This window comes from Macrosteles quadrilineatus, unplaced genomic scaffold (assembly GCF_028750875.1).
Source record: "Macrosteles quadrilineatus isolate MER2022 unplaced genomic scaffold, UCM_ALF_1.0 Scaffold_2__2_contigs__length_208266976, whole genome shotgun sequence".
NCBI lineage: Eukaryota > Metazoa > Arthropoda > Insecta > Hemiptera > Cicadellidae > Macrosteles > Macrosteles quadrilineatus.
In genome coordinates this window covers 56,600,439-56,625,576 of record NW_026542595.1, presented here as the reverse complement: position 1 = coordinate 56,625,576, position 25,138 = coordinate 56,600,439, and the positions used below count along the sequence as shown (strand labels likewise).

Here is a 25,138-nt window from a genome sequence, read left to right as displayed (position 1 = left end):
CCGTTTGGGCAGTTAGATAAATGTATCTAATACTTAAATGCTATGAGAAGGGAAGGAAACGGTGAAGGAAGTAGTAAGGCTTGCAGTGCAGAGTGTGGGAACTGTCTTTGGCAATTACATTAATGTGCAATGCTAAAATGCTATGGGAAGAGACTGTAGACTGTAGGTTAAAATGATTAAAAAGCACGAATAGATACATATTTTGATACATGCAATCGTTTACAATAGAAAGTTACAACTGAGTTCACAACAGCTGATTTTTACTCCATAGAGGCCTAAAACTATGTTTACTCCCTAAAGAGTAAAAATGCCACTTTAGACCCGCAACGCATGCATTAAAAACAACTGTTTTTACTGCAGTATGACAAAAACAATATAATATGAACCCTTGATGACTCCGCTCAATTTTGTGGATGCCTCTGCAAACACCACCTAGTAATTAATCCATTTATTAATTAATAGGCCCACAATTATATTAATTTGTTGGACTATAAAAACAAAATAAAAATGACTTTCTATAAAAATGATTACAGAAAAATCCTCTAAGATGCATGTTTTTGTTTTTGTCTAGTATGTAACTATATATCTGAAATTCATGTTATATTTTATAAAATGTTTTGTTTCTGAAGGTGTGGAAATACTTGCTGGTTTTCAAGAGGTACACTCTCTACCATCCAGATTTTCCAAAGACATTATTTTATTCTCCCCTTGTTCGCCTGAAGAAAACCAGTTGTTTGCTGCTGCAATTGAAACTAAGCCTGAAGAGACCCTGCAAGATACTGAACTTGTGCTCTATAAGTACCAAGTATGTTGTTAAATATTAGAATCTATTATACCCTTCTATAAAGCCCCGTTCCCACCAACCGAACATGTCCACTAAACACTGTTCGCGAACTTAAAAAACGGACGAACATTCCACAATTAATCGGTCGAACATTTTAAGTAGCTCACGGACTGTTTGCTTAAAGAGATCTGGTCATTTTGATTAGTTGGCGATCATGTGTAGTGATGAGTACATCTACACAGCATCATCGTTATTTAGCGTGCATAGCAGCTGCTCATTTGCTCTTGTGCTTTTGTCGACCACCTCGTTGGTGGCAGAGACAACTGTTTGGAGGAAGAAATACGTGCAGTGACCATTTTCGTGCAGAACTGACAGCTAGTTGCTTATCCACGAATTTTACAAGGGTGTGTAATGAGAATTTTGAATTACATATCACTAATTGGGCCAACTATTTAGAAACAAGATACTTGGTTAACTGATTTGACAATCAATACAAAATTAATACAAAATACTAGTCTTTCAAAAAACACAAACAAATGCCAAACTTCACTAGGAACAATGAAAACTATACTAGCTGCAGTGCCAGATTTAAGGTACTTGCGGCCCTAGGCCAAATTAATTGAGTGGCTCTCAACCCTGTGGTGGAATTCCCTTTAATAGCGGTGAAATCATAAGAATCTCCCAGAGTCATCATGATCATCATCACAAGCGAACATGAATAATATCGTGAACATCTCCAGCGGGCCACAATCACAGGACATCATCATCGACACTTGCAGCCGCGACAAAATCGTGAACTTCACCCACGAGCCGCAATCATGGGGACATCATCATCGACACCCATGACGGCAAAGAAATCATAAACATCCCTTTGGGCCACAATCACGGGGACATAACCGTTGACACTTGTGACTACGGCCAAATCAGGGATATCTCCCACAGGCCACAATTGCGGGACATTATCATCGTCATTCACGATCGCGGAGAAATCCCTAACACTTACCCGAAATCAAGGGGATATTGTCACCGACACCTGCAGCCGCGGCAAAATCATAAACATTTTCCGCGGGCCACAATCACGGGGATATCATCATTGACACCTTCGGCCGTGGTAAAATCATGAACATCTTCCGTGGGCCGCAATCACGGGGACATCATTATCGATTCCCGCAGCTGCGGAAAATCATAAACATGTCCCTCCGGCCGAAATCACGGGGTCGCAGCAAACTAATGGTCAAAAAATTAAAATTTGTTTGAAAAAATATTTTTGTTATTCCTCTGCGGCCCCCTTTTGTTTGCAAATCCGGCACTGACTAGCTGCACGAGGAGAAACGTGATTTCAACTGAAATGTTCGGTCTAGGAGCGAACTTTTACAGCCAACATTCGGTTCCCATCACGACAGTCAGAATGTTCGAAAAGGCGTCTCCACCAAACAATGTTTGGCTGAAATAGGTGGAGACGCGGCTTAAGTATAATCATAGATTAAGTATCATATTTCTCCTTTACTATTCCTAGTCAATGGTACAGTAAAAAAAAGTGATTACACCAAAGTAGCCATATAGAATTAAAATACCCCCGCCACAGCAAACCTACCGACTAAGCGAATTTCTATTTGTCTTAATTGATTTTCAAATTACTGATTAAATAACATAAATAACTTCTGGGTCCAGAATCCACCCGCTTGGGATCTATTCTCTGTGTACTTAGTAGTAGCTCTACAGTGTGGAGATGTTTTAACCATGGCTAATGTCTATGTTTCCTCAGGGAGATGACTGGGCAGAGTCTCACAGAGTGAAGGCAGCTGGAGGACAGAACATTGCTGTGGAACACATTCAGGACTCTGTGTACCTCGTGGTGGCTCAGAAATTGGCCGACCCAGATTTGGGCTCTACAGTCTGGAGGCTAGTGCCAGGCTCAGACAAGCTGCAGTTCACACACATGCTCAACACTCGTCTCGCTTCCCACGCCATCATGTGGTAGGTACAGTCATTTAGGGAAGTATTGCAACATGCTGATTGAACAGCAAACCGAAGGTAGTTGAGGTTATAGCACATTTGACTGATTGGATTTATTTATTTGGCCATGGCACAAAGAGTGTGTATAATAAAATTGAATTAGGGATACAGAAGAGATATCCTATATAGGTAGTATATATGTAGACTACACAAGGGTAGTTTTTTTTTAAAGAGCCGGTTTTTTTATAAAACCGTAGTTCACTTGTATGCCGCAACGAGGCTCATCACTACTTACTGGCATCACTTGTGAATAGAATGTCATAAATTGCAGCTCTGTAGCTGTCATGTACGCTTCGCTGTTTGTTTTTTAATTTGTTCAATCTCCCACCACGTAGGACCACCGAGGTAAGGTCAGTAATACAATTTTTGATTACGATTACAAGATATGCTGTAGTTAACATTAAATGGTTGTATTATTTTCACTTTGGTAAAAAGTTGGTGTTTGACAGAAATAATTAATTTACATAAGGTTTTTTTTACTGGTCAGAACCTTAACAAGGGGATGTAATGGGGTGTCTCATTCTATCAGTAATTAAAGGTATACACAAAAATAGTGTTAAATGAATATCAGATGATAGTTTCATAACTGACTAAGGACAGCTGGGGTCCATTCTCATACAATTCAAAAAGCTTCAGATTTTTCTCAGGAATGAACTGGAAACCTTGTAAATAATAGGCAAGTACCGAGCACCATATACCCAATCAGACAACTATCAGCTAAGCTCTGTTGATACGAGTTAATAATAATGTTCTCTTTGAGAGTTAAAGCCTTGGTCACAGATGGTAATACAGTACCAGTAACGCAAGCAGGAAATAATGTACCGTTTGGGCTAGAAAGGTAATGTTTTATGACAGACATGTTAAGATTGATCGATCAATCTTAACATGTCTGTCGTAAAACATTACCTTTAGTAAAGCATTATTGTCCAGACTTATTTGATATGAGGTAGGCTACAGTAGAACCCCTCATATACAACTTCAGCATAATCGACTCCTCGGTATATCTGACCAAGTGTCCAACCGTCTACCGGTACTTGTTACCTGATAGGCAATAGCACCGAGCGTGTTTGGTTAAGCGAAAGGATCACGGGTGTTGCGGTTATCGCGGGAAAAAATTACCAGTGTCTCCGAGACCGAAGGGGAATCTCCCAATATAGTTCCGACCATGCCCCGGTCCCGTCATGATCGGATATGAGCGGTTCTACTGTATGTAGGATAATAGTATTTTGATAAAGCGTAGAATATCTTTGAACTTCCTACCTATATTGTCTGTTAACTACTTTTGCTGTTCTACTTCAATTCAAATACAATTATTGTTTTGCATCCAGAGAATTCAACAAGTTTTATTTGAGATTACAATAAAATAGTTTTTTACAGGACAGATGCATACACCTATGCTGCTGTGACAATTTCTGAAAATCCAGCTGGATCTCCAAAACCATATTCCACCCTGAGTCCTGTCTACCGGTGGCTTGGGAGCTCTTTTGACATGATTGACACTTTGCCTACTTACAATCCTCGAGCTATTGTACAGTTCAACATTCGGAGTTCTGTATTTATTGCCGTTGCTAATTACCAAAATGATTATGGTAAGTGTATAGCAATAACTTTTTATTTTGTAATTTTAAAACTGAACACTGCAAATAACAGGAAAATGTTAATTGAGAACTTGACTTGAACATTGGATAATTATACAAAGCAGGGCCAAACATACAAAGCAGAGCCATGGAACTAACTTTACTAAATCACAGTTTTATCACAAAAGGGATACTAGAACAAATACTTTAATGGTTCTTAAATTAGTTACAATCAAGAGCAATCTGGTCTAGTGATAGATCAGGGGGCTTTAGAGCCCGAGATTCCAAGTTAAAATCCCGCCAATCACCAATGGATTTTATCCATGTGATAATTGCACGCAATTCTTGATGACAAGCTTGAAGTTAGTAATGTGTGAAACAGTTCTGGGCTTGAACATAGCGTCCTAAAATATAAAGGTGGGACCAACAAAATGTAGGCCTAATGTCAACATAGGTATTTTAGTTCAGGACTATGCAATCACCCTTTTTTTCAATAGGAAACAAAGAAGAAGGGGCTCCAAACTGCTCAACACCATGACACCACCGGTTGCTCACGGTTAATAACGGCCTTAGTGGCAATCCTTGTAGAAAGCTTTATTATTTAACTGTTAAAGGACAAACGTATTCACTTTAAAGACTTATCCTAAAACAATCCTATAAATTTATATTTGAAAAAAATAAAAAAATATCTCTTGTAGCCTACATAGAATAAGATTACACTTAGTTAAACGTATGTACACATGTTCACTGCTATTTTTATTTCAGTGAATTTTAAACCATACATTTCTACAACAGGAAAATTGTAACCAACATACCCTTTCAACTTTTCATCTGCAGGTGAGACAATGATTGACTCGGAGATTTTTCGATATGACTTAATGTCAGGCAAGTTCCATGTTTATCAGAAGCTTCCCACGGAGGCAGCAATCGACATCAAGTCATTCTGTTATCAGAGCAATCAGATATCTGAGAACTTCCTTATCTACGCAAGTGCATTCCACACTGGTAATATGCAAACCTTGAATTATAGACATAAAACGATAAAACACTAACTAGAGTTTTACAAAAAACAGACTATTGGCTGCAAACAACAGAACATGCAGTATTTGTAAGTAAAGTACAGTACAAACAAATTAGACTATTAGGATGAAGAGTTACTTTTTTGCACCTATTGGTTTGGTGAATTAACATTGTAATTGCTGTTTATTTTCACTTTAATACTCTGCAAATTGAGTTGGGAGATAATTTATTTATACTAAAACGATCATTTTAAGTTGAATGCAGAATAAATACCCACTCATTAGCAGTAGAGTAGTGTAAATAAGTGGTCATTGTGTTTGGCAAATTGATTCACTTCTTATCATTAAATTAAATGTTTTCTTAAACTTATTAGTTTAGGTGTCAAAGTATCCCTTGTAAAACATCCTCCCCTGATTGTTTTGTTTTATCCTGATCTATTGTGAAGATGAGAAGGGAGTCAGGGACTACAACTCACCATCAGTGGTCTACAAGTTGTCTGATGAGGAGATATTTGTACCTTTCCAAGCCTTGCAGGTCTCTAAGGTTACCAGCTGGCTGCCAGTGGAACATGTCAAGGTCAGTACAGGGGTTAAAAAACAACATATACAACTTAACGTAAAAAAATGAACATAATTTATATCGGTTTTGGCCTATGATATTGGTGGTTGTCTTTTTTTTGTTAATGACCACTGTCATCAACTATGCCCACAAACCATTTTATTAAATTTCTTCATTATAAGCCAAACGTTGATGTGTGTCATTTAGGCAATATGAAACCGTTTATCCATTAGCCATGAAAATTTGTGAAGTTGTTCATACTATTACTAAGCTATTAATATTTTACTAAAAACACACTTAGTTACCCTTACTGTAGCAGCAAACATAAGTATTTGTTAAACCTATCGTTATTGAGGTATTAGATCTTACATTTTTAAGGAATGTTTCATTGAAAATATAATCAGACAAATGTAAATTCATTAGTGTGCACGTTTGCTGCAGCGAGGTATTATACTGGGTATTGATGTTAAAAGTTTACTTTTTTTGTATCACAAAACTGTTCAAATAAACCATCAATAAATCAATTGGGAATTAGATTAGTCTGCAAATATATTATGTAATAGAGATTTTTTATATCAGTATTTTTAAAAGGAGTGGACATAGATAAGGAAAGTAATATTAATGTCACAGTCATTAAAACAGTGCACAACCTAGGTGAGTTTAAGATCATAGGTACCAGCATATCCCATAAAATTTAGTACAACAGTCAACAATATTGGGAAATGTAGTGTAAAGAAAAGACAATTGATACAATATTGTGTTTCATGCTGGACATGTCTGAGACATACAGTATAGAGATTTTGCTACAATGCAAATTTTATGGACAATGCCACCTGTTTAATAGCTACACTATTTACTCTATATGTGACGATAAAGAGATATCTATTTATTAGCGAATTTCCCATATAGGGAATAAGCTATTATTGTAGGTCTCTTGGTAAGACTTGGACCCGGGACCGATTTACTTTTTCGTTTTGAGGTCCCCAGAGGTCAAAATCACTATCCGTTCAAATTCATATATGAACCCCCCATAAACCCCCTGTTCCCGTGGTCCGATCATGCTGGTTCGCGAACTCGTTCGAATAAATGTAGGTTTACACGTTTATACCAAATTTAATCAAAATCGGATAATTTTTGTTTGAGTTATCGTGCTAATGGACACATATACATATGAATTTGAACGGATGGTGATTTTGACATCTGGGGACCTCAATAAGAAGTCAACCTTGATGAAAAGTCTTATTTAATAATCCCCATGAGAGTCTTGTTATCGAGGTGCTGTGTATATATATAATTTCAACCCCACTATAATTTTGACCCATTACAGTTGTGATGTTTATTTCAGGATGGTATAGAGAGTTTGACCCTTGTAGGAGCTAGTGAGGAAGGTATCATCAGTTTCCAGTACGATGGTTGGCGCTTTGTACCCACAGGTCTCCACATGGACACCACCACCTTCAGCCCTGGACCCAAAGCACTCAACGTCTTCTACTACAATGACAAACCATTCATCAGTAAGTGTTTAGATAAAGCTCATCTACTGCTTGGATGTGATAATAGTCCATAACTGATTTCCCGAATAATTTGCTGCTGAGATTTTATTTATATTTTAGCTATTCGTTCATACATTAATTCCAAAACGGATCAGTTTAATTCAGATAATGTATTATTTAGATCCTATGTCTTTGAGTTTTGTAAACAATTCTGAAAATGATTGTTGTTTATTGGCAAATCCAAGGGAAGAAGCAAAGCAAGGAACATTACCTTCTGCCATTCATTTCCTTGTTATACATCCCTGGTGTTGACTGTCTATATCACTTTTTGTGTTGTCATAAAAATATCTAAAACTCAAGTGAAATAAACAAATCTGTATATTAGAATTGTGTTTTATTTTATTTATTCTTTTTTTTTCAAGACAGAACTTTTAAAGAGGATTGAAAAGTAATTTAATCACAAAGATTTTTAACTGTCAAAGATTTTAGTCAGCAAGGTAACGTACATATTTCAGAAGTGGCCAAAACATAATTAGTTTAAGTAACTAGTGAGGTTTAAGATTTGTAATACATTTTGGTTTTCAAGGTGTGGCAAACAGGTACAGCAGTGGGTACGAGATGAATGTGTTCAGTCCATTTTTTGAACACCATCCTGGCGTTGAGAATTTGCAGAGGACAATTTCCGATTGGGTGCTAGACATGACCAATGATATGATTGAGGGAGAAGCAAAGATAAATGGCCTTACCAGAATTGCCCAAGAAGCACCGTCAGTTGGTGATTCTGTTATTAAACTTGGTTCTCATGCTGTGTTCAGAAATGCTGAGATTCACAGACTTGAAACAATCATGGTGAGAGTAATTTTCTTTATTTTATATTAAGAATAGCTGATAAGAATAAATAGTTTTACTCATATATTTAATTTCAATATCTTTATTCAATTGCACACTCTACATTGAAAGTCATTATTCTTAACGTAGTACAGTAAATACAGCTGTGAAGCCGTGTTCACACCAGTAGAGCAGGCAGGTTACTTGTCTCTAATGTATTTCACCTGAGGCAAGTAACCTGTCTGCCAACTGGCCTCGTGTAAACCCACGTTTACAGGCTAAAACCTTGTTCAACATTAAAATGTATACTGTACATAAGAAACAAATAAATAAAATTAAGCTAATTTAGGAAACGCCTTTAATGGAGTAAGGAGCCATTTCTATATAATAATTTTGTAATTATTTCTTAAATTTAATGCTGCAAAGGGTTTTTAAATCATTTGTAAGCAAACGTAAGATTTTTCTCCTGTAACAGGTGGGCTTTTTATTTGAAAGGAAAAGGTGGCTGCGACTATTTTCTCTTTGGGCTTTTCCTCTAGTATTGTAGCATAATTGTGCGTTATCCAGTAAACTTTCCTTAGCATTAAGAGCCCTTTCAAGAATGTATTGGCCAAAGACTGTTATTAATTTAGAGTTTTTTTAATGAATTTGAACTTTTAACAATTTTCCATAGAGCGAAAATAGGGAATAAGCTATTACCGTAAGTATCATGGTAAGACCTGGACCCGGGACCGATTTATTTTTTTTGTTTTGAAGTCCCCAGAGGCAAAAAACACCATCTTTCAAATTTATATATATATGTATATATAAATATATATATATATATATATAATACATATAATATATATATATGTATATATATATTTATATACGAGGGCTAACCAGAAAGTAGATTACGCTTTTGTCTGTATCCGCTAGGGGTGGGTCTAGCACGACCATCTTGGTGTTAGTTCGTTATGCAGCTCAGTCAGCATCCATCTGTGCTAGTAAGAGGTTTCTGCTGTACTATGTTGGTTTACTGTGACAGTTTAAAATGTATGTGTTAATTGAAAATGCCGCGAACTGTGAAGTGCGTGCAACTTTTCGGTTATGATCTTGTGCAACAAACTTTGCGAAATTTGTGGAAAACCCATAAAAAGTTCTGTTATTGTGAACTTTTGAGTTTTTTTATGGACATCGGCATTGACTTATTCGACAAGTTTGGCAGTCACAATGCTGGGTCTTCCACTTCGCTCTTCGTTGTGAACGTTAGTTCGGCCATTTCTTAATTTGATGACCCACTGGTGTACTCGACCTTCAGTAATAATGTTTTCCCCATAAACTTCACAAAAGTTGCCGATAGATTTCTAAAAACCTTATAACTGCACGCAATTGACAGTTTGTGGCATTTTCAATTAACACAGGCATTTTAAACTAACACAGTAACTCAACGGATTACAGTAGAAACCTCTTACTAGCACGGCTAGTTTCTAAGTTTCTGCATTCTCCAGGGAATTACTAAAAGTGAAGAAAACTGAACAGCTGTCTTGCACCAGTGGAGAATTTAATTTAGTGGAGAATTGTGGCTGAATGCCAATTCTGGGGTACGAAGGCACCCTCTTGAAGTATTGCAAACTGTGTTTCTGAGAAGGTTTCCATTGCCTGGACTGATAGGTTTTTAGTGGGTGAGAGTCCCACACACCAGGGTAAAAAAACATTTTTAGACCCTGAGAGTATAAAGCAATTTTTTATTTGAGTTCTAGTTATGTATTACCCTTTGCACATTTTGCCAGCTTGTTTGGCATCTACAGGGGATATACTTATGCTATTACACTAACACTAACACTATTGTCAATATTTACAATTATCACACACGTCATTATCACTAATTTTTTGTGGTCAAGTTACGCTATGACGAGACACTGTGGAGTCATGCTGGCTGAATTCTTCCTTTGAATTATTCCTCCATTCGATGGAGCTTCAGAAAACAAAAACTCCAATTACATTCAATTTCAATGGCTATTTATAGATCATTATACCGATGTTATTATTTTTTATAATAATAAATTATTGCAATTTGACAGACCAAAGTAGGAGACTCCAGTACAGATGATGAGGTCTACAGCCAACTATACACACTAAAAAGTCAACTTGATAGGTTGAAAAGTACTTTGGAAGGATTACCGGTTAGAATTGATCAAACAAGCTATCATACAAACACGGTATATGAAGGTATGTATACGTATTCATCGTTGGATTGGTATGTGTTTATTCATCATTGTAAATCTTTATATAACAAAATAGAGGTTCCACAGCACATTTATGGGTTTTGACAGATGTCTACCAAGTCAAACTAACACATTTCATAACTTTACATGCTCTCTATAATTAAAGATTGTTTAATACTAAACAGCATGCAAACTGAGTACTGCCTCTAAATAAATATCTTAATCATTAATCCTTTCCACTCATATGTTGTGGTGGCCTCGATATCAGTCTCTGAAGGTTCCACACATTAGTTAGTCATTAGTAAGATTTGGATTCAGGTTCTTCAGGACAGAAGTCTTGCAAGCTAACCACAGGACCAGCAACACTTTCTCAGTATAAACGGGGGCAATGTATTGGATAATGATAATAGCGATGCAGATTACCATCCCAACCCACACTATTACTTCCGTAATTCCAAAGCAAGAATTGTAAATCAAGGTTTTGATAGTGATATCTCTAAGTAAGTGAATTCCTTTTCTTTTAGGTAATTAATTAATTGTTATTATTTTTGTTTGACCTTTTGTTCATTATGGATGACTATGATGGTAAATATACTGTAAATATACTGTAATCATATTAATGTTAATCTAGTACATCTAGGTTGTCATACTTGTGTTGATTATACCACAGTTTTTTAGTGTTACAATTTAAAACCACAAGGCACAAACAATACTTATTATTTTTTTACAGTTTTATTTTCAGTACCTGGGGACCGAGCTTTGCTCAGGTAAAATCATTAGTTTAATATTAAAGCAGTCTTAGTATTGCAGATACATTAATCCATTCCCAAACTCCACACTGCTCGCCTTTACTACTTTGTTCACCACTTCCTACGTCGTGGGTCTGTTTCCTTCCCTTCCCATAGCATTTTAAGATTGCAGATACCTTAATCCAATCGTCATAAACTGTTCCCACACTCCGGACTGCTCTCCTGTACTACTTCCTTCACCACTTCCTACGTCTCAGACCTGTTTCCCTCCCTTTCCATCACATTTTAGGATTGCAGATACCTTAATCCAATCGTCATAAACAGTTCCCGAACTCCGGACTGCTCGCCTTTACTACTTCCTTCACCACTTCCTACGTCGCGGACCTTTTTCCCTCCCTTCTCATAGCATTTTAAGATTGCAGAAACCTTAATTTAATCGTCATAAACAGATCCCACACTCCAGACTACTCGCTTTGACTACTTCCTTCACCACTTCCTACGTCGCGGCCCTGTTTACCTCCCTCCCCATATCATTTTAAGATTGCAGATACCTTAATCTAATCTTCAAAAGCAGTTCCCACACTCCGGACTACTTGCCTGGACTACTTCCTTCACCACTTCTATGTCGCGAACTTGTTTCCCCCCTCCCCATAGCATTTTAAGATTGCAAATATCTCAAATTAATCGTCATAAACAGTTCACACACTCCGGACTACTCGCATTTACTAAACCCTTCACCACTTCCTACGTCGCGGACCTGTTTCCCTCCCATTCCATAGAATTTAAGATTGCAGATACCTTAATCTTATCTTCAAAAACAGTGCCCACACTCCGGACTACTCACCTTCACAACTTCCTTCGCCACTTCCTATGTCGCGGACCTGTTTCCCTCCCTTCCCATATCATTTTAAGATTGCAGATACCTTAATCTAATTGTCATAAACAGTTCCCACACTCCGGACTACTCGCCTTGACTACTTCCTTCACCACTTCCTACGTCACGGACCTGTTTCCCTCCCTTTACATTGCATTTTAAAATTTCAGATACCGTAATCTAATCGTCATAAACAGATCCCACACTCCACACTGCTACCCTTGACTACTATGTATCGAGTTCAGTTTAATATTTGCTTAATAGTAACAACTGATGTTTTTCCTTTTGTACTGTATTTTGTTTTGCTAGTATACTGTGGATAGAGAACTTCTGCGCATGCGCAAGCTGAGGTGCCCGTGGGTACAGAACGTCACGTTATGTCTTAAAATGTAAACAAAATGACAACAATGGCGGAATGTTTTCTCATAAGGCCCATGTTAAATTTTCAAAAGTTTGTACTCATATTATGGCGAAAATAGATTTTTCCTGGCTATACCACTGGTCTAGAACTTATTTTTGACACAGAACTTAGTTATTCCGTAAATATAAACGTTTTTGTTAGAGCCGATTCCCAGATCGAGTTGACAAGTATTCAGACTTTACTCGTATTATATATAGGATAGTTTTTATCCTTATGTGGTTGATTCTATAATCAAGAACATCCAAAATGCACAAGTTCTGTGTTCTAGACACATTTGAAGAGTCAGCTGAGATAACTTGTACACATTCCTGCCATGCACACGATCTGGAGGTTATCAATGTTAACAGTGAAAACTTGTCAGAGTTCCTGGCAAATACTGTCAATATAAAGGAAGATGTGGAGTTCTCAGGAGATGTATCCTTCAAAGAGTTGGCTTTGATTGAACCGTTGAAAACAAAGACGGTTAATGGTCATAGTGCAGAAACATTGATTGACTGGTCGAAAGAGGTCAATCTAGACCATAAACTTAAGGTATGTATGTATGATAAGTTAGGTATGGTTGTTGTTTGGGTGTGACTGCTTGGCGAAAAATGTATGAGTTATATTGTTCAAGTATTGTAAATCTTGGGGCTACTTCAAACCACAGCCTTTTATAGTTCAGTACAGTAAAATTTTTGTTTTACGACACTTCCAGCCTACTCACACAACATTGCCAAACATTTGTCCTCTTTACAATATTTGAACCCTCCCATTCAGTATGTGTGTTTTTGACAATGCAGCATAATAATGCGCCCCTGAATGATGATGAGTAATTTCTCATAGCTCTAACAACAGCAAGATCACAACAACACAAGCTCTAACTTACAAGTGACAAAATAATTAGCGCATGTAATGTGTTTTTTTTCTTTCTTTTTTTTTATTTGCAACTTTACATAATTTACATAATCTTGGAACATCCTTGCATGAGGTATTACATAAAAATGTTATAAAAATATTCATAACTTATATATATTTATATTTTATATTTACAGTATGTTTAATAGCTTTAGTTTTTTCCGTTTTATATTTTATTTGTTGACTTAAGTTTGTCAGAAGTGGTTGTTGTAGGGTGCCAGAATTTGTACAACTGAAATCTTCACTGAGGTTGAATGCTCATTAAATACCGGTACACTATTAATTAAATATTCCAAACCGAATAAGAGACAAAGAGAAATTGTTCAGAGAATCTATTGTGTTGCAGGTTGAAGGTGATGTATTGGCTGAAGACTCAGTTGAGGTCTCAGAAGCAGTGGATGGGGTCTTGATCAATATTATTAAGGAAGATATTTTTGAACCAGAAGGTAAATTATGCAATTCACATTCATACAGCTATCTACAACAGTTTTAAACATGGCCACACTTTTTTATAAGTTTTATAAATATTGAGTAAGTGTTGAAACAGATAAATCCTTGTCAAAACATATATTACTCAGTATATGATAAGGTTTTAATACATAATTACTCTTTAGATTCAGCTCATGCAATGTAAACCTTAGGAACACTACTGAACTTACAAGACAGATCAAGCCCTTGTTGTAATATAGTTGACCTTTCCAAAATGTTGATAGAAACATCTAGACAATTAAATATTTTTACTGCATCGCATCTCACTCCATTCTATACTTATTTTTTTCCGTACCGGTACTCAAATTCAGCTAAAAATATGCAACGTTTCTGATTCAAAGATATTACGAAGCAAGAATAATGGTTTCCATCCTATTAGACCAAAACCATTTAAATAAGTTGGGATTCCAATATTCATTTTGGTGGACTGTGTATGCAATGTAATTTGGATTGAATTACACTAGATATAAAATATTTTAGAATTTTAAGTTTTAATATTTTAAATTTAAATTGTAAAAATACAAGTGTTGTTCCTTATGAACTATAATTACTGCTTAATCTTTATTTGGTCAACAGTTATTGTTTCACCTACGGCTGATCTTGAGTCGCTCAATACTTCTCAACTGATTCTCTCGGATGGTAAAATGTCTGAAGTGGATTTTCAATACTTTGTAGTGTCATCTCTAAAGACAGTAGGTGACCAAAGTTTTTCAGGTAAGTGAAAATCAAACAATATTTACCCAAATTTAAAGGCTCACTTATTTGAACTAATTAAGGAACTAAACATAAATAAACTATACACACTCTCCTAGTAAACAATCATCTATATTATATAAGTAATTTTGGACTTGGGTGCAGGGGGGTTATTTATTTGGTTGTCAAACAGAATATTTAGAAACTAAGCAAATTTAAGGGAAATAACATTTCATACCCACCATAAAGACCCAGACAGCACGTGAGCTTGGACCAAACTTGGTTTTTACATATTTCTGAATTGGTATGACAAACTTGGAGTTTGGAACCCACTACAAATTTAAAACAGCTTTGGTTAAGTGAACTTGTGTGAATGCGCCAAAACTAAACTTGTTTTATTTACATATATAACCTGGTTGGCCAAGTCCACAATTTAAACACCTAACCAGACCCACGACAAGCTTGTTCATGTGAGTCTAAAGTGAGCAGTGGCATATGACAAAAGAATTTTCCCCCAACCCCTTCCCAGAACGCTCCTAAAACCTGTTTCTTTGTGCTGAACCACCATTTTTGTTGAATTTAGACTTCCTCACTCTCAGTTGTCAGTTCTCACTTATCTAGTTCTGTTCTGGTGTTGTGAGTTACTCGTTTCGTTACTAGTTGTGAGTTTTGTTTATGGTTTTGATACCAAGACGAAGCAAAGAAGAATTAAGGGATTCCTGTAAAGGTAAGAAAGAACCCGTAGAATTTTGTTTATATCCTAAACCTTTTGTGCTTTAACCTTTGACATACTCAGCGCTTCACTGAATCGACAACGTCACTCACTATACTATACTCTAATAGTCTACTGCTGAACTCAACAGAACAGTGCCAAAATTTGTGTTTAACCTTAACCATTATAGTCAATGCCTTAACCTAGTCTACAGATAAAACATGCCAAACCATTAGTTTACGTATAAAAGTAAAATAGTAAGAAATAAAAGTTTGATAACAATTTTAAAAACAAAGGTAATTTAACACCTTGTGTTTGCAACACCAACAAATTCCAAATAATCAAATAATTCTAATAACAAATAAAAATAATGAAAAATGATTTAAATGATAAATTTTAATAAACCAAATAATTCTAATGCAATTGTATTTTTTATAGATCTTCTGAAGCAGGCGGTGGAGTTGATGGGTAGAAAAGAAGTTGAAGGTCACGTGGAAGATAGTGGGCATTGTATTTATTATATTAATAAATTGTCTTGAAATGTGAATGTCTTGCTTTCTAAACCTCATATATAACCAATATTTTTTCAAGATCACTCATAAAATAGGCTTCATTTTATCATAAATCTTTCTTGGTAAAAAAATAATTATAAGAAAAAATGTGGGCTAGCAAATGAATGGTGTGAAACAGCTTATATGTTAAATAGGTATAAATTATGTTACTATTACTATATAGCCTATTATAATAATTATTATTATTATTATCTCTGATCATGACAGTAATTGAAGTATATAAAACTTCGTACCAAGTTCTGAGTGAGTCTATAGGTGTGAGCTTGTTTGCCCAAGTCTAAAATGTGTTATAACCAATTCCAAAATGAGTCTAGGCCAAGTCCAATATGAGCCTACTAAAAGCGGGCTTGGGTCTCCAAGTCCATAATGAGCCTGTTTAATTTATCAGTGTGAGCTTGTTTGCCCAAGTCTAAAATGTGCTAAAACCAATTCCAATATGAGTCTAAGCCAAGTCCAATATGAGCCTACTAAAATTGGGCTTGGGTCTCCAAGTCCCGAACAAGTCCATAATGAGCCTGCTTAATCCACCAGACCCGTTTTGTATCCATCATTCCAAGCTTAGAGTGGGTTTGTGCCCATGAGTTCACTGTAGGTTTGGGGTTGGGACTTGGGTTGGACTTGGGGAGCCAAACCCATAACAAGTTGAACCTGCCAACTTCGGTCTCTAAAACAAGTCAAAACCAAGCCTACAGACTTTGGTCCCTGAGTCTAAACCAGGCTTGGGAACTTGGGCCAATGGACTTGGAACAAGTTCCCAGCAAGCCCATTGTGCTGTTGGGGGACTCTAAAGGCACAAATTATAAAGCAAGTGAAAAACTAGTTTGAGAAGAGAGCCAGAGTTCTGAGGGAAAGCAAAGGGAGAGGAATAGTGTTGGTACTGTATGCTACAATATACTTGCAACAACTATATTGAAACTGAAAAAAGTTGAACTAGAAATCTAGGCTCCGTGTGACAACGCGGACAGAAAAGATTTCTCTGGCAAGTTAATATAGTGAGAACTAAACCATCAATATATAGATGGGACCAAATACTTTAGACATGTTTTTTTTTAGAAACAAAACATTATTAGTGAGTAACAGTATTAGTGAGTTGTGTCTGACGTCTGGTTGCATTATAGTTTGCTATGTATTTTGTCACTCTGTTGGTTCTTCATACCCCAATAGTCCGTAAACTGAGTAATAAATGTCAATGCCAATATTGTTCACGATCCATTTGATTAAATATGTAAAACTGTAGGTTGCATTGCAAAGTAGGTTTTAAACTCAAATTCATTGATCAACAATCACCACTGTCAATTGTGTTAGTGTTTGGTGGAATTGATAATGTTTGTGTCAGTGTTTCAAGACATAGAGAGGATCACAGCTGAAGAGGTGGCTGCATCGGATCTGTTCAAGTCTGTTGCTTCACTCCCAACAATGTCTCAGCGAAGCAGATGTACAGATGAGGTACATACGACTAGGTCCTACAGTATCAATTGATTTGATTCACAAAACATTATCTTTATTTGATAAAACATGTTGTGAAAAGCAAACTCTAAATCTGTAGGTTTGATGGATTTGTTTTGGGTTTTTTCATTCCTGGTCTAGTAGTTGATTTCTATTGTTCAACTTACAGCAATCTAACATTTAATTGATGAAGATATTTTTTAGGAATTTCAACTGATGAGATAATAAAACACACAATAAATTGTAGTTGTAGCTTAAACTGTGACAGCTCACCCATTGCTTCTCTAGTTACCTTCTACACACAGGGCAAGGCCTATTTAGACAGGCAAATGCAAGGTTGTAAAAAAGCTATTGATCTGTACTGTATTTCAGTCAGGAGAAAATAATACACATACCTTCCTAATCCAATTGACTTTCTCAATTATTGTTAAACAAAAGCACAATTGCTGGATCAGCACTCAAATATCTCTAGTGTCAGGACAGTAAAGGAGAACTAAAATGTAATTGCAATCAAAAACTGTAACTTTACAGAACCCACATTGGTTACTATTGTTGTAGAAGTGTTCTGATGAGGCTGATGAGAAGTCCCCAGATCCTGAGCTGGGCATCTCACAACCAACTTCTGGAGGCAGATCAAAGAAGATAGAATCCATTAATCTCCTTGATGATGTGATCATAATCCCACGTAAGCACAACTTTCAATGTGTTGCCACTACCAGCTCTATTATAAAGAATTAATTTCAGGGATATAACCTATTTCAGAGGTTATGGAAATCAAGTAACCCTACTTTGTAATAACTTTTAAATTTATTTCTTGACTTTTTAGATCTTAGAACTTTTTCTCTTGTTTTTTGTTTGTTAATTTGATTACTATGTTAATAAAATGTATCATTCTTATAGATTAAATTTAAAAGTAGCTTGCTTAAATTTCTTGAATGTCTATTTAGTATTTCAAAAAGAAAGATATAACGCTTTAATAACTTAAAATTATAATAACTGATTCTACTTACATCTCTTTTTTTTAATTACTGACATTTTTTCATCTTGGTTCATGCCTCATCTCACAGACTATGAAGATAACGCTTGAATATATTTTATAATTTCAACCTCAACATTATTACATTAGCAGTAATGATTATATCTTTTCCTCAGACACACATTTACATTATTTATCTCACTAGGGAGCATTGATATAGTCGTATAGTAATTGACTTAATTGACTGATGGTTTTCTAGGTAATCTCACTTTATATGGAACAGTTATAGTAGGAAATGGTCACATGTCAGCAACAAATGATTTCAATGATTTGAAGCACAATATTTCTGCTGAAAAACTATTAGAATTCGGGATTCCTTTAAATCAGTTTGTAATTGATAAACATTTCAAGTTTACACAGGAACCTAAGGTAAGTAATAGTTTTACCATGGTTTAATCAGATAGATCACAGAAAAGTAAAGAAGCCGAGGATAGATTCAATGGTACAATTACAATTAAGTGGTGTCGAGCACCAGTCGCTAGTGTCTTGAGCATATTCTATTCGTCGTCCCCTTCCGCACTCCATTCCCCCCTTGCCATCATGTACTACAGCGCTCACATGGTAGGAATACCCTGAGTGCTACAACAGCAGTACAGAATATGCTATGGGGCCTTTGTTGTTTGGGCTCTTCCTTGCTTGATACTAGTACATTTCTGCCCCAACATACCAAAGCTAAAAGGACACGGTTGTCCCATAAGCTTGTATCCTCTGTATCTTACTTCTCTGTGGTGAAACATCAAGCCATTAAGTACTGCTTAGCTAATTTGTAGGTAGCAGCAGCAATTATTTTCTTCATAATCAGTAAATAGCAGTAATACAAAAAAATTGTCTTACTTGAGTTTGAAGTTTGATATTGTTGACTTGTCTTGTAACAGTTGAGAACTTGAACTAATAAACTTAAGTTTTAGATGAATTTTTGCTTCAGGATAAATATTTCAAAATACTATCAAAATGATCCATTGATTATTACAGACAATAACATCTGTAATTAGTTAGCTTTTGCAAATGATTCCTAATACATTGTATGAAGAGGTTGTGGTAAGAGATTTAATTTACTGAATACATCTTCAGTGGAACCTCAATAAATCGAATCCCAAGGGAAACAAGGAAATTTCAAATTATCGAGTACTTTGAATTGTAAATGTTCGATTTATCAAGGTTCATCCTCCATCCTCCCCAAAATGTTATTTATAGAGGTTTAATTCAGTGCAAGCAATAAACATCAGGAGAATTGATTGCCTTCTAAAATACGGTGTTTTGAACTTTGTGCATTGTATTAGAATAGATAATAATGTAATGATAAAATTTAAAACTTTAAAATGGAAGAAGTACTGCCCAACTCCCAATTAACCAGTATAAAGTAGGGTTGAGGCTTCCCTGATACGTATAATCATGGTTAACCGGCAAAATACTATTGAATAGGAAATGGTATTAAAACACAATAATGTATAAAAGTATGGTAATTAATATATTTATAGTGCATTAAAACATAACTAAATGTTGTATTTGACAGGAATAATAATGAATAACACACGTGATACACATAAATACAAATAAATATAAACAGTCTTTAAGATCAAAAAAAATATTTACAAGACACAAACTACTGTGAGTTAATTTATTTAAAAATAATCTGTTACAGTTTTCTGTTTTTGAACAAAGAAATATCTCTTTTTGACCTTACTTTCATGTTTTGTAACACAAGTTTGTCTGCAATTGGAGCATTGTATTGCAAACGAAGTAAGAGGGGAGGGTCTATGACCACGAGTGGGCTCGGGCCTGGCTATGGTGACAGTGATTTTTGGTTTGTTTACATCCTACTGCCCTTAAGACACTGCAGTTTCAAAAACATTGATTTGCAGTTTAAAAATATTGACTTGTGTTGGCAATTAAGTTAATTTTAATTTCAAACCGCTTCTTTGTTGAACCTACTCTACTGCTGAACTGCTCATAACCAGTTTTCAGTGGAAAGGTTATAGGTTATTAAGGTCATTGTCTTGTACGAACGTTTTGCCATTTTGGCTTATAAAACTCACTAGCTCTAAGCACTCCAAAACAAAGGAGACACTGTATCTAAAGTACACGCACTATCGAATCTCGCCCATGACTGAGATAGATTGCAATAAGAGCGGAAGTTGGACGGAATAATGGTTTGGCATTTCTTGTTGATTCGAAACTCAGCGCAGTAAAATACATTATCAATGTTTTGAATCATAACAAATTTCATACAACTTCGATTAATAGTAAGGATGGACGGGTCCCGAAATTTCGGGCATTTTTTGGAAATATTATCGGGACGGGATTACATTTGATACGGGAATTTTTCGGGACGAGATTTGGTCCGATCGTCGGCGATTTTGCCGCTTCGCGAGTGCCGATGACGCCGCTATTGCGAGCGATAGGTTCGCTAACGCAGGAGACGAAGTCATTTCGACGATCGGGCCGTGACTGCGGAGTCCTACCGACGATCGCGCCGTGACCGCGGAGTCCTACCGACGATCGCGCCGTGACCGCGGAGTCCTACCGACGATCGCGTCGTGACCGCGAGTCATACCGACGATCGCGCCGTGACCGCGGAGTCCTATCGACGATCACGCCGTGACCGCGGAGTCATGCCGACGATCACACCGTGACCGCGACTAATACCGGCGATCACCCCGTGACCGCGGAGTCGTACCGACGATCACGACGTGACCGTGGAGTCCTACCGAAGATCGCGCCGTGACCGCGGAGTCCTATCGACGATCACGCCGTGACCGCGGAGTCATGCCGACGATCACACCGTGACCGCGACTAATACCGGCGATCACCCCGTGACCGCGGAGTCGTACCGACGATCACGACGTGACCGCGGAGTCCTACCGACGATCGCGCCGTGACCGCGGAGTCCTACCGACGATCGCGTCGTGACCGCGAGTCATACCGACGATCGCGCTGTGACCGCGGAGTCCTACCGACGATCGCGCCGTGACCGCGGAGTCCTATCGACGATCACGCCGTGACCGCGGAGTCATGCCGACGATCACACCGTGACCGCGACTAATACCGGCGATCACCCCGTGACCGCGGAGTCGTACCGACGATCACGACGTGACCGTGGAGTCCTACCGAAGATCGCGCCGTGACCGCGGAGTTCTACCGACCATCGCGGCCGTGACCGCGGAGTCATGCCGACGATCGCGCCGTGACCGCGGAGTCATGCCAACGATCGCGCCGTGACCGCGGAGTCATGCCGACGATCACGCCGTGACCGCGGAGTCATGCCAACGATCGCGCCGTGACCGCGGAGTCATGCCGACGATCATGCCGTGACCGCGAGGCATACCGGCGATCACCCCGTGACCGCGGAGTCACAAGTTTCTACAGGTACCTGTATATTGTTACCCATTCTTTGGTTTTTATAGATCAGTACCACAAACGATAAAAATTGATTTTGTATGTCTTTTTTTGGTAACTGCAATACTCAAGACTTTCTTTTTATGCACAGAAAAAATTCCGTCCCGTCCCGTCCCGAAAATCGGGAAGGAAATAAAAATCCCGTCCCGTACCGTCCCGAACTAAAAATTCAATCCCGTCCATCCCTAATTAATAGAGGGTGTCTTACTATTACTTAGAAGTGCGGCAGTTGCAGGATTTTGAATTATAGAGTTTTTTGGACTAAAACTTCAATTCATTTATAGAGGTATTTTTACAACGGAAAATAAAACTTTGATTTATCAAGGTCTTTCTCGTGAACTATTCGAATTGTAGATGTGAAATTAACATTGCAACAGATAGGGAAGTTCAAGGGGAATGAACATAATTTGATTTATCAAGGAACTTGAATGATTGAGGTTCGATTTAATGAGGTTCTACTGTATAAATATTATAATCTGGTAAACAATTACAGGAATAAAAAAATCATTAAAAAATTAAGTTGATCATAGTATAACCCTTCTAAACACCTTTTAGGTAAGACTTATCACTGAAAAAACATTAAAAATATATTTTTGTGTTATATCGTATTTAAAAAAAAATTGCAACAAACATTTTATAGGTACTCAAAGCCTAATGCAAAAGAAATACTTCAGCAATAATACATGAAATATGTTATTGACTAGTGACTTTTACGTCAGTGGCATGTGACTGGCTGCCGCTACTTTATATGTATCAATACAGAGTTCACTCAATTGTTGTACTGGCTCACCCCTTGCTTAGCTTAATATGTTCCAAGCACAGGCCTTTTACATCCACATGGACAGGCAAAGTGTTAGGCCAACCCCTTTGTAACTAAGAGTATTACATTTGTAGACTCCATCTCTCAACGTGGACACCATAAACTCTGTGGATCTGGAAAGTCTGGTTAACCTAGAGGAAGAAGAGTCTGTGAAGCTGACAGGGGAAAAGTTGTTCCTTGGATCACTAATAGTGGATGGAACACTTCACAGTTCTAATGAACTGAAGAGTTCAGAACTTCTCAAATCTAATTTGAAGGATTTAGCAGAAGTCAACCTTGAATATCTTAATGTTACAGAGTAAGTTTTTGCATCTACATGGGGAATCATGCAAAGTTACAAGTTAGCACATTGCTGATTTAATAATAATCTTTTTGCTTTCTAAGTTTGATAAAGGGTGAAGTGGGGTAAGTGTACGCACGGGGCAAGTGGACGCGTTGACTATAAATAGGCCATAAATGGGAAAAAAAATTTTATTTCATCTTTTTATATGATTTGAAATGTGTTCTTTCAGATTCTGAAGTCAGAAATCAGCATTTATAATTATTTATACATGAAAATTAAGTTTTAAAACACCTTTGCATTTCTACTTGCTACAAAAGTACCGCCTTCACATTTTGAAAAATCATATAAAATCAAAAAATAGAAATAGAAATTTGAAAATTGGTACACTGATACAGTTTTGTAAGAGGAATCCAAAAATGTGGTTTATGTACCTCTAAAATGTATTGTTAAAAAAAATAGGGGGGGCGTACGCTTCCCCCGGGCCAAACAGTGGTTGGGGTAAGTGTATTTCCAGCCCCGGGGTAAGTGTACATAGCCCTAAATGCAATGACAAAAAATGCATTCGATGACATCGGGCCTGTCGTTAGGTTTATAAGAAAAAAAGGTGACAACATGTTTTACTGGCCTGAAAAAGAAGACTGTTCAGTCATTCCTGAAGAGGATGTGCTCAAAATGGTACCAGAACCTACACCAGGCAGAAGGGGGGAGTTAATATTTGACACTCTTTTCTGTCAACGTTCAATAAAAAAATTAAAAAAAAAACTAGATGTAAATATGTAAATAATTAGTATTTTCAAGGCAAGTGAACAGTTCCTTAAATATAGTGTTAGTGAAATAGTCATGTGGCCTAATATGAACTGCTTAAGAATTATTTGGCGGAATTTAAAAAAAGTCATTTACAGTGCAGAATTCGCCTCCAGGAAAGAATTGTATACGCATATTTAAAATTGTGTTTTTAGATTCTAACTAGCCTACCATTATTTGTGAGATATTAAATAAGTTTTTTACAGCATTTAATTCATTTAAAATAATTTATTAACACACTAATAATAATAATTGTAAATGTACCAATTAGCCCTTTCACGAAAATTGTATGTGGAGTTCCACAAAAAAGTTCATAACTCCTGAACAGTTGGAGCTAATTTAACAAATAAAAAACCATTTTAATCAGCAGATTCTAAGCTATGATCCACTTGCCCCAGATTCCACCTAATGTGAGTTAATAAAAGTATAAGGGGGGTGCGTACACTGTATAAGGGGGGTGCGTACACTTACCCCAATTTCAGGGGCAAGTGTACGCACAGGACACCAGTTTATAAAAAAAATTATATAAAAAAAAGTTTAATAATTTACAATAAAAAAAAAATACTACATACACAAAACATTCCAAGCTTTCTGCTCACCAAGTTTCATTAAGATATCTGAAATACAATTGAAGTTATTGTAAGTTAAAGTGCAACTAGTCGTTTTGGCGCGTACACTTGCCCCACTTCACCCAATATGCTACATTTTCAAAGTTAACAATTGGTAAGCCAAGTGGTTAGAAATCTCGCCTTCAAATAAATTGGAAGATGTTGGTAAGAACCCAGTTGCTAATTGTCATTTAAGTATTAATATTTTTTTCCCATGTTTGTGGAATTTTTACAGAAAAGAATAATAAAATGATGTCTTGTAGATGTGCCGGGTACGGGAATCCAACCTGTTCCTCCCGCAACAAAGTCCGAGAGATTTATCATTTCTAGCATCAGGTCAATGTCTAGACCATGTTTGCCACCTTAAAAAAGTAGTAGGATTTTCAATTTTTATTCCAGGCTGATGGGATATAGTATAGTCAGTTTGCTGATATGGTTTATTTTTTGTTAAGTGTTTTACATTTTATGTTCCTCTTATTTTCAGAATCAAAAGCAATAACATCAGGCTTGGTATTAATGAGTGGCAAAAGAGGGTCGTAATTAGAAAAGACGGAACTGTTGTTGTAGACAATCTAAAGGTTGAAGAAAATCTATTTGCTAATAACACAATGGTGCGGGGTAAAATTAACGACCACCATTTAGAGAATCTTTTAGATGATTCAGTCTTTGAAGGAAGTAAGTATGACTTGTACTTACATTTTAATCTTATTAAAATAAGTTATTACAATAAGTTATTAAAATAAGTTATTAAAATAAGTAATATAATCTTATTAAAATAAGTTATTATTAAAATAAGTATCAGCGACTAAGACATTGATTTCCTTGTTGAGATACTAAATGAAAAGATGTGTTCCTACC

General features: G+C 36.7%; 1 protein-coding gene across 1 annotated transcript in view; it reads left to right on the top strand.

Annotated features, from left to right (window-relative positions):
- LOC128984235 (uncharacterized) overlaps window positions 1-25,138 on the top strand; it is a 29,603-nt gene that overhangs the window by 3,299 nt on the left and 1,166 nt on the right. Inside the window, exons 2-17 of the mRNA XM_054403535.1 lie at window positions 630-805; window positions 2,550-2,761; window positions 4,178-4,389; window positions 5,215-5,382; window positions 5,843-5,973; window positions 7,301-7,469; window positions 8,035-8,297; window positions 10,340-10,487; window positions 12,796-13,058; window positions 13,768-13,867; window positions 14,487-14,624; window positions 17,224-17,333; window positions 17,892-18,018; window positions 18,569-18,738; window positions 22,660-22,883; window positions 24,765-24,955. Of these exons, the coding sequence (XP_054259510.1) occupies window positions 630-805; window positions 2,550-2,761; window positions 4,178-4,389; window positions 5,215-5,382; window positions 5,843-5,973; window positions 7,301-7,469; window positions 8,035-8,297; window positions 10,340-10,487; window positions 12,796-13,058; window positions 13,768-13,867; window positions 14,487-14,624; window positions 17,224-17,333; window positions 17,892-18,018; window positions 18,569-18,738; window positions 22,660-22,883; window positions 24,765-24,955 (2,802 nt within the window). The remainder of the gene's footprint in view (window positions 1-629; window positions 806-2,549; window positions 2,762-4,177; window positions 4,390-5,214; window positions 5,383-5,842; window positions 5,974-7,300; window positions 7,470-8,034; window positions 8,298-10,339; window positions 10,488-12,795; window positions 13,059-13,767; window positions 13,868-14,486; window positions 14,625-17,223; window positions 17,334-17,891; window positions 18,019-18,568; window positions 18,739-22,659; window positions 22,884-24,764; window positions 24,956-25,138) is intronic.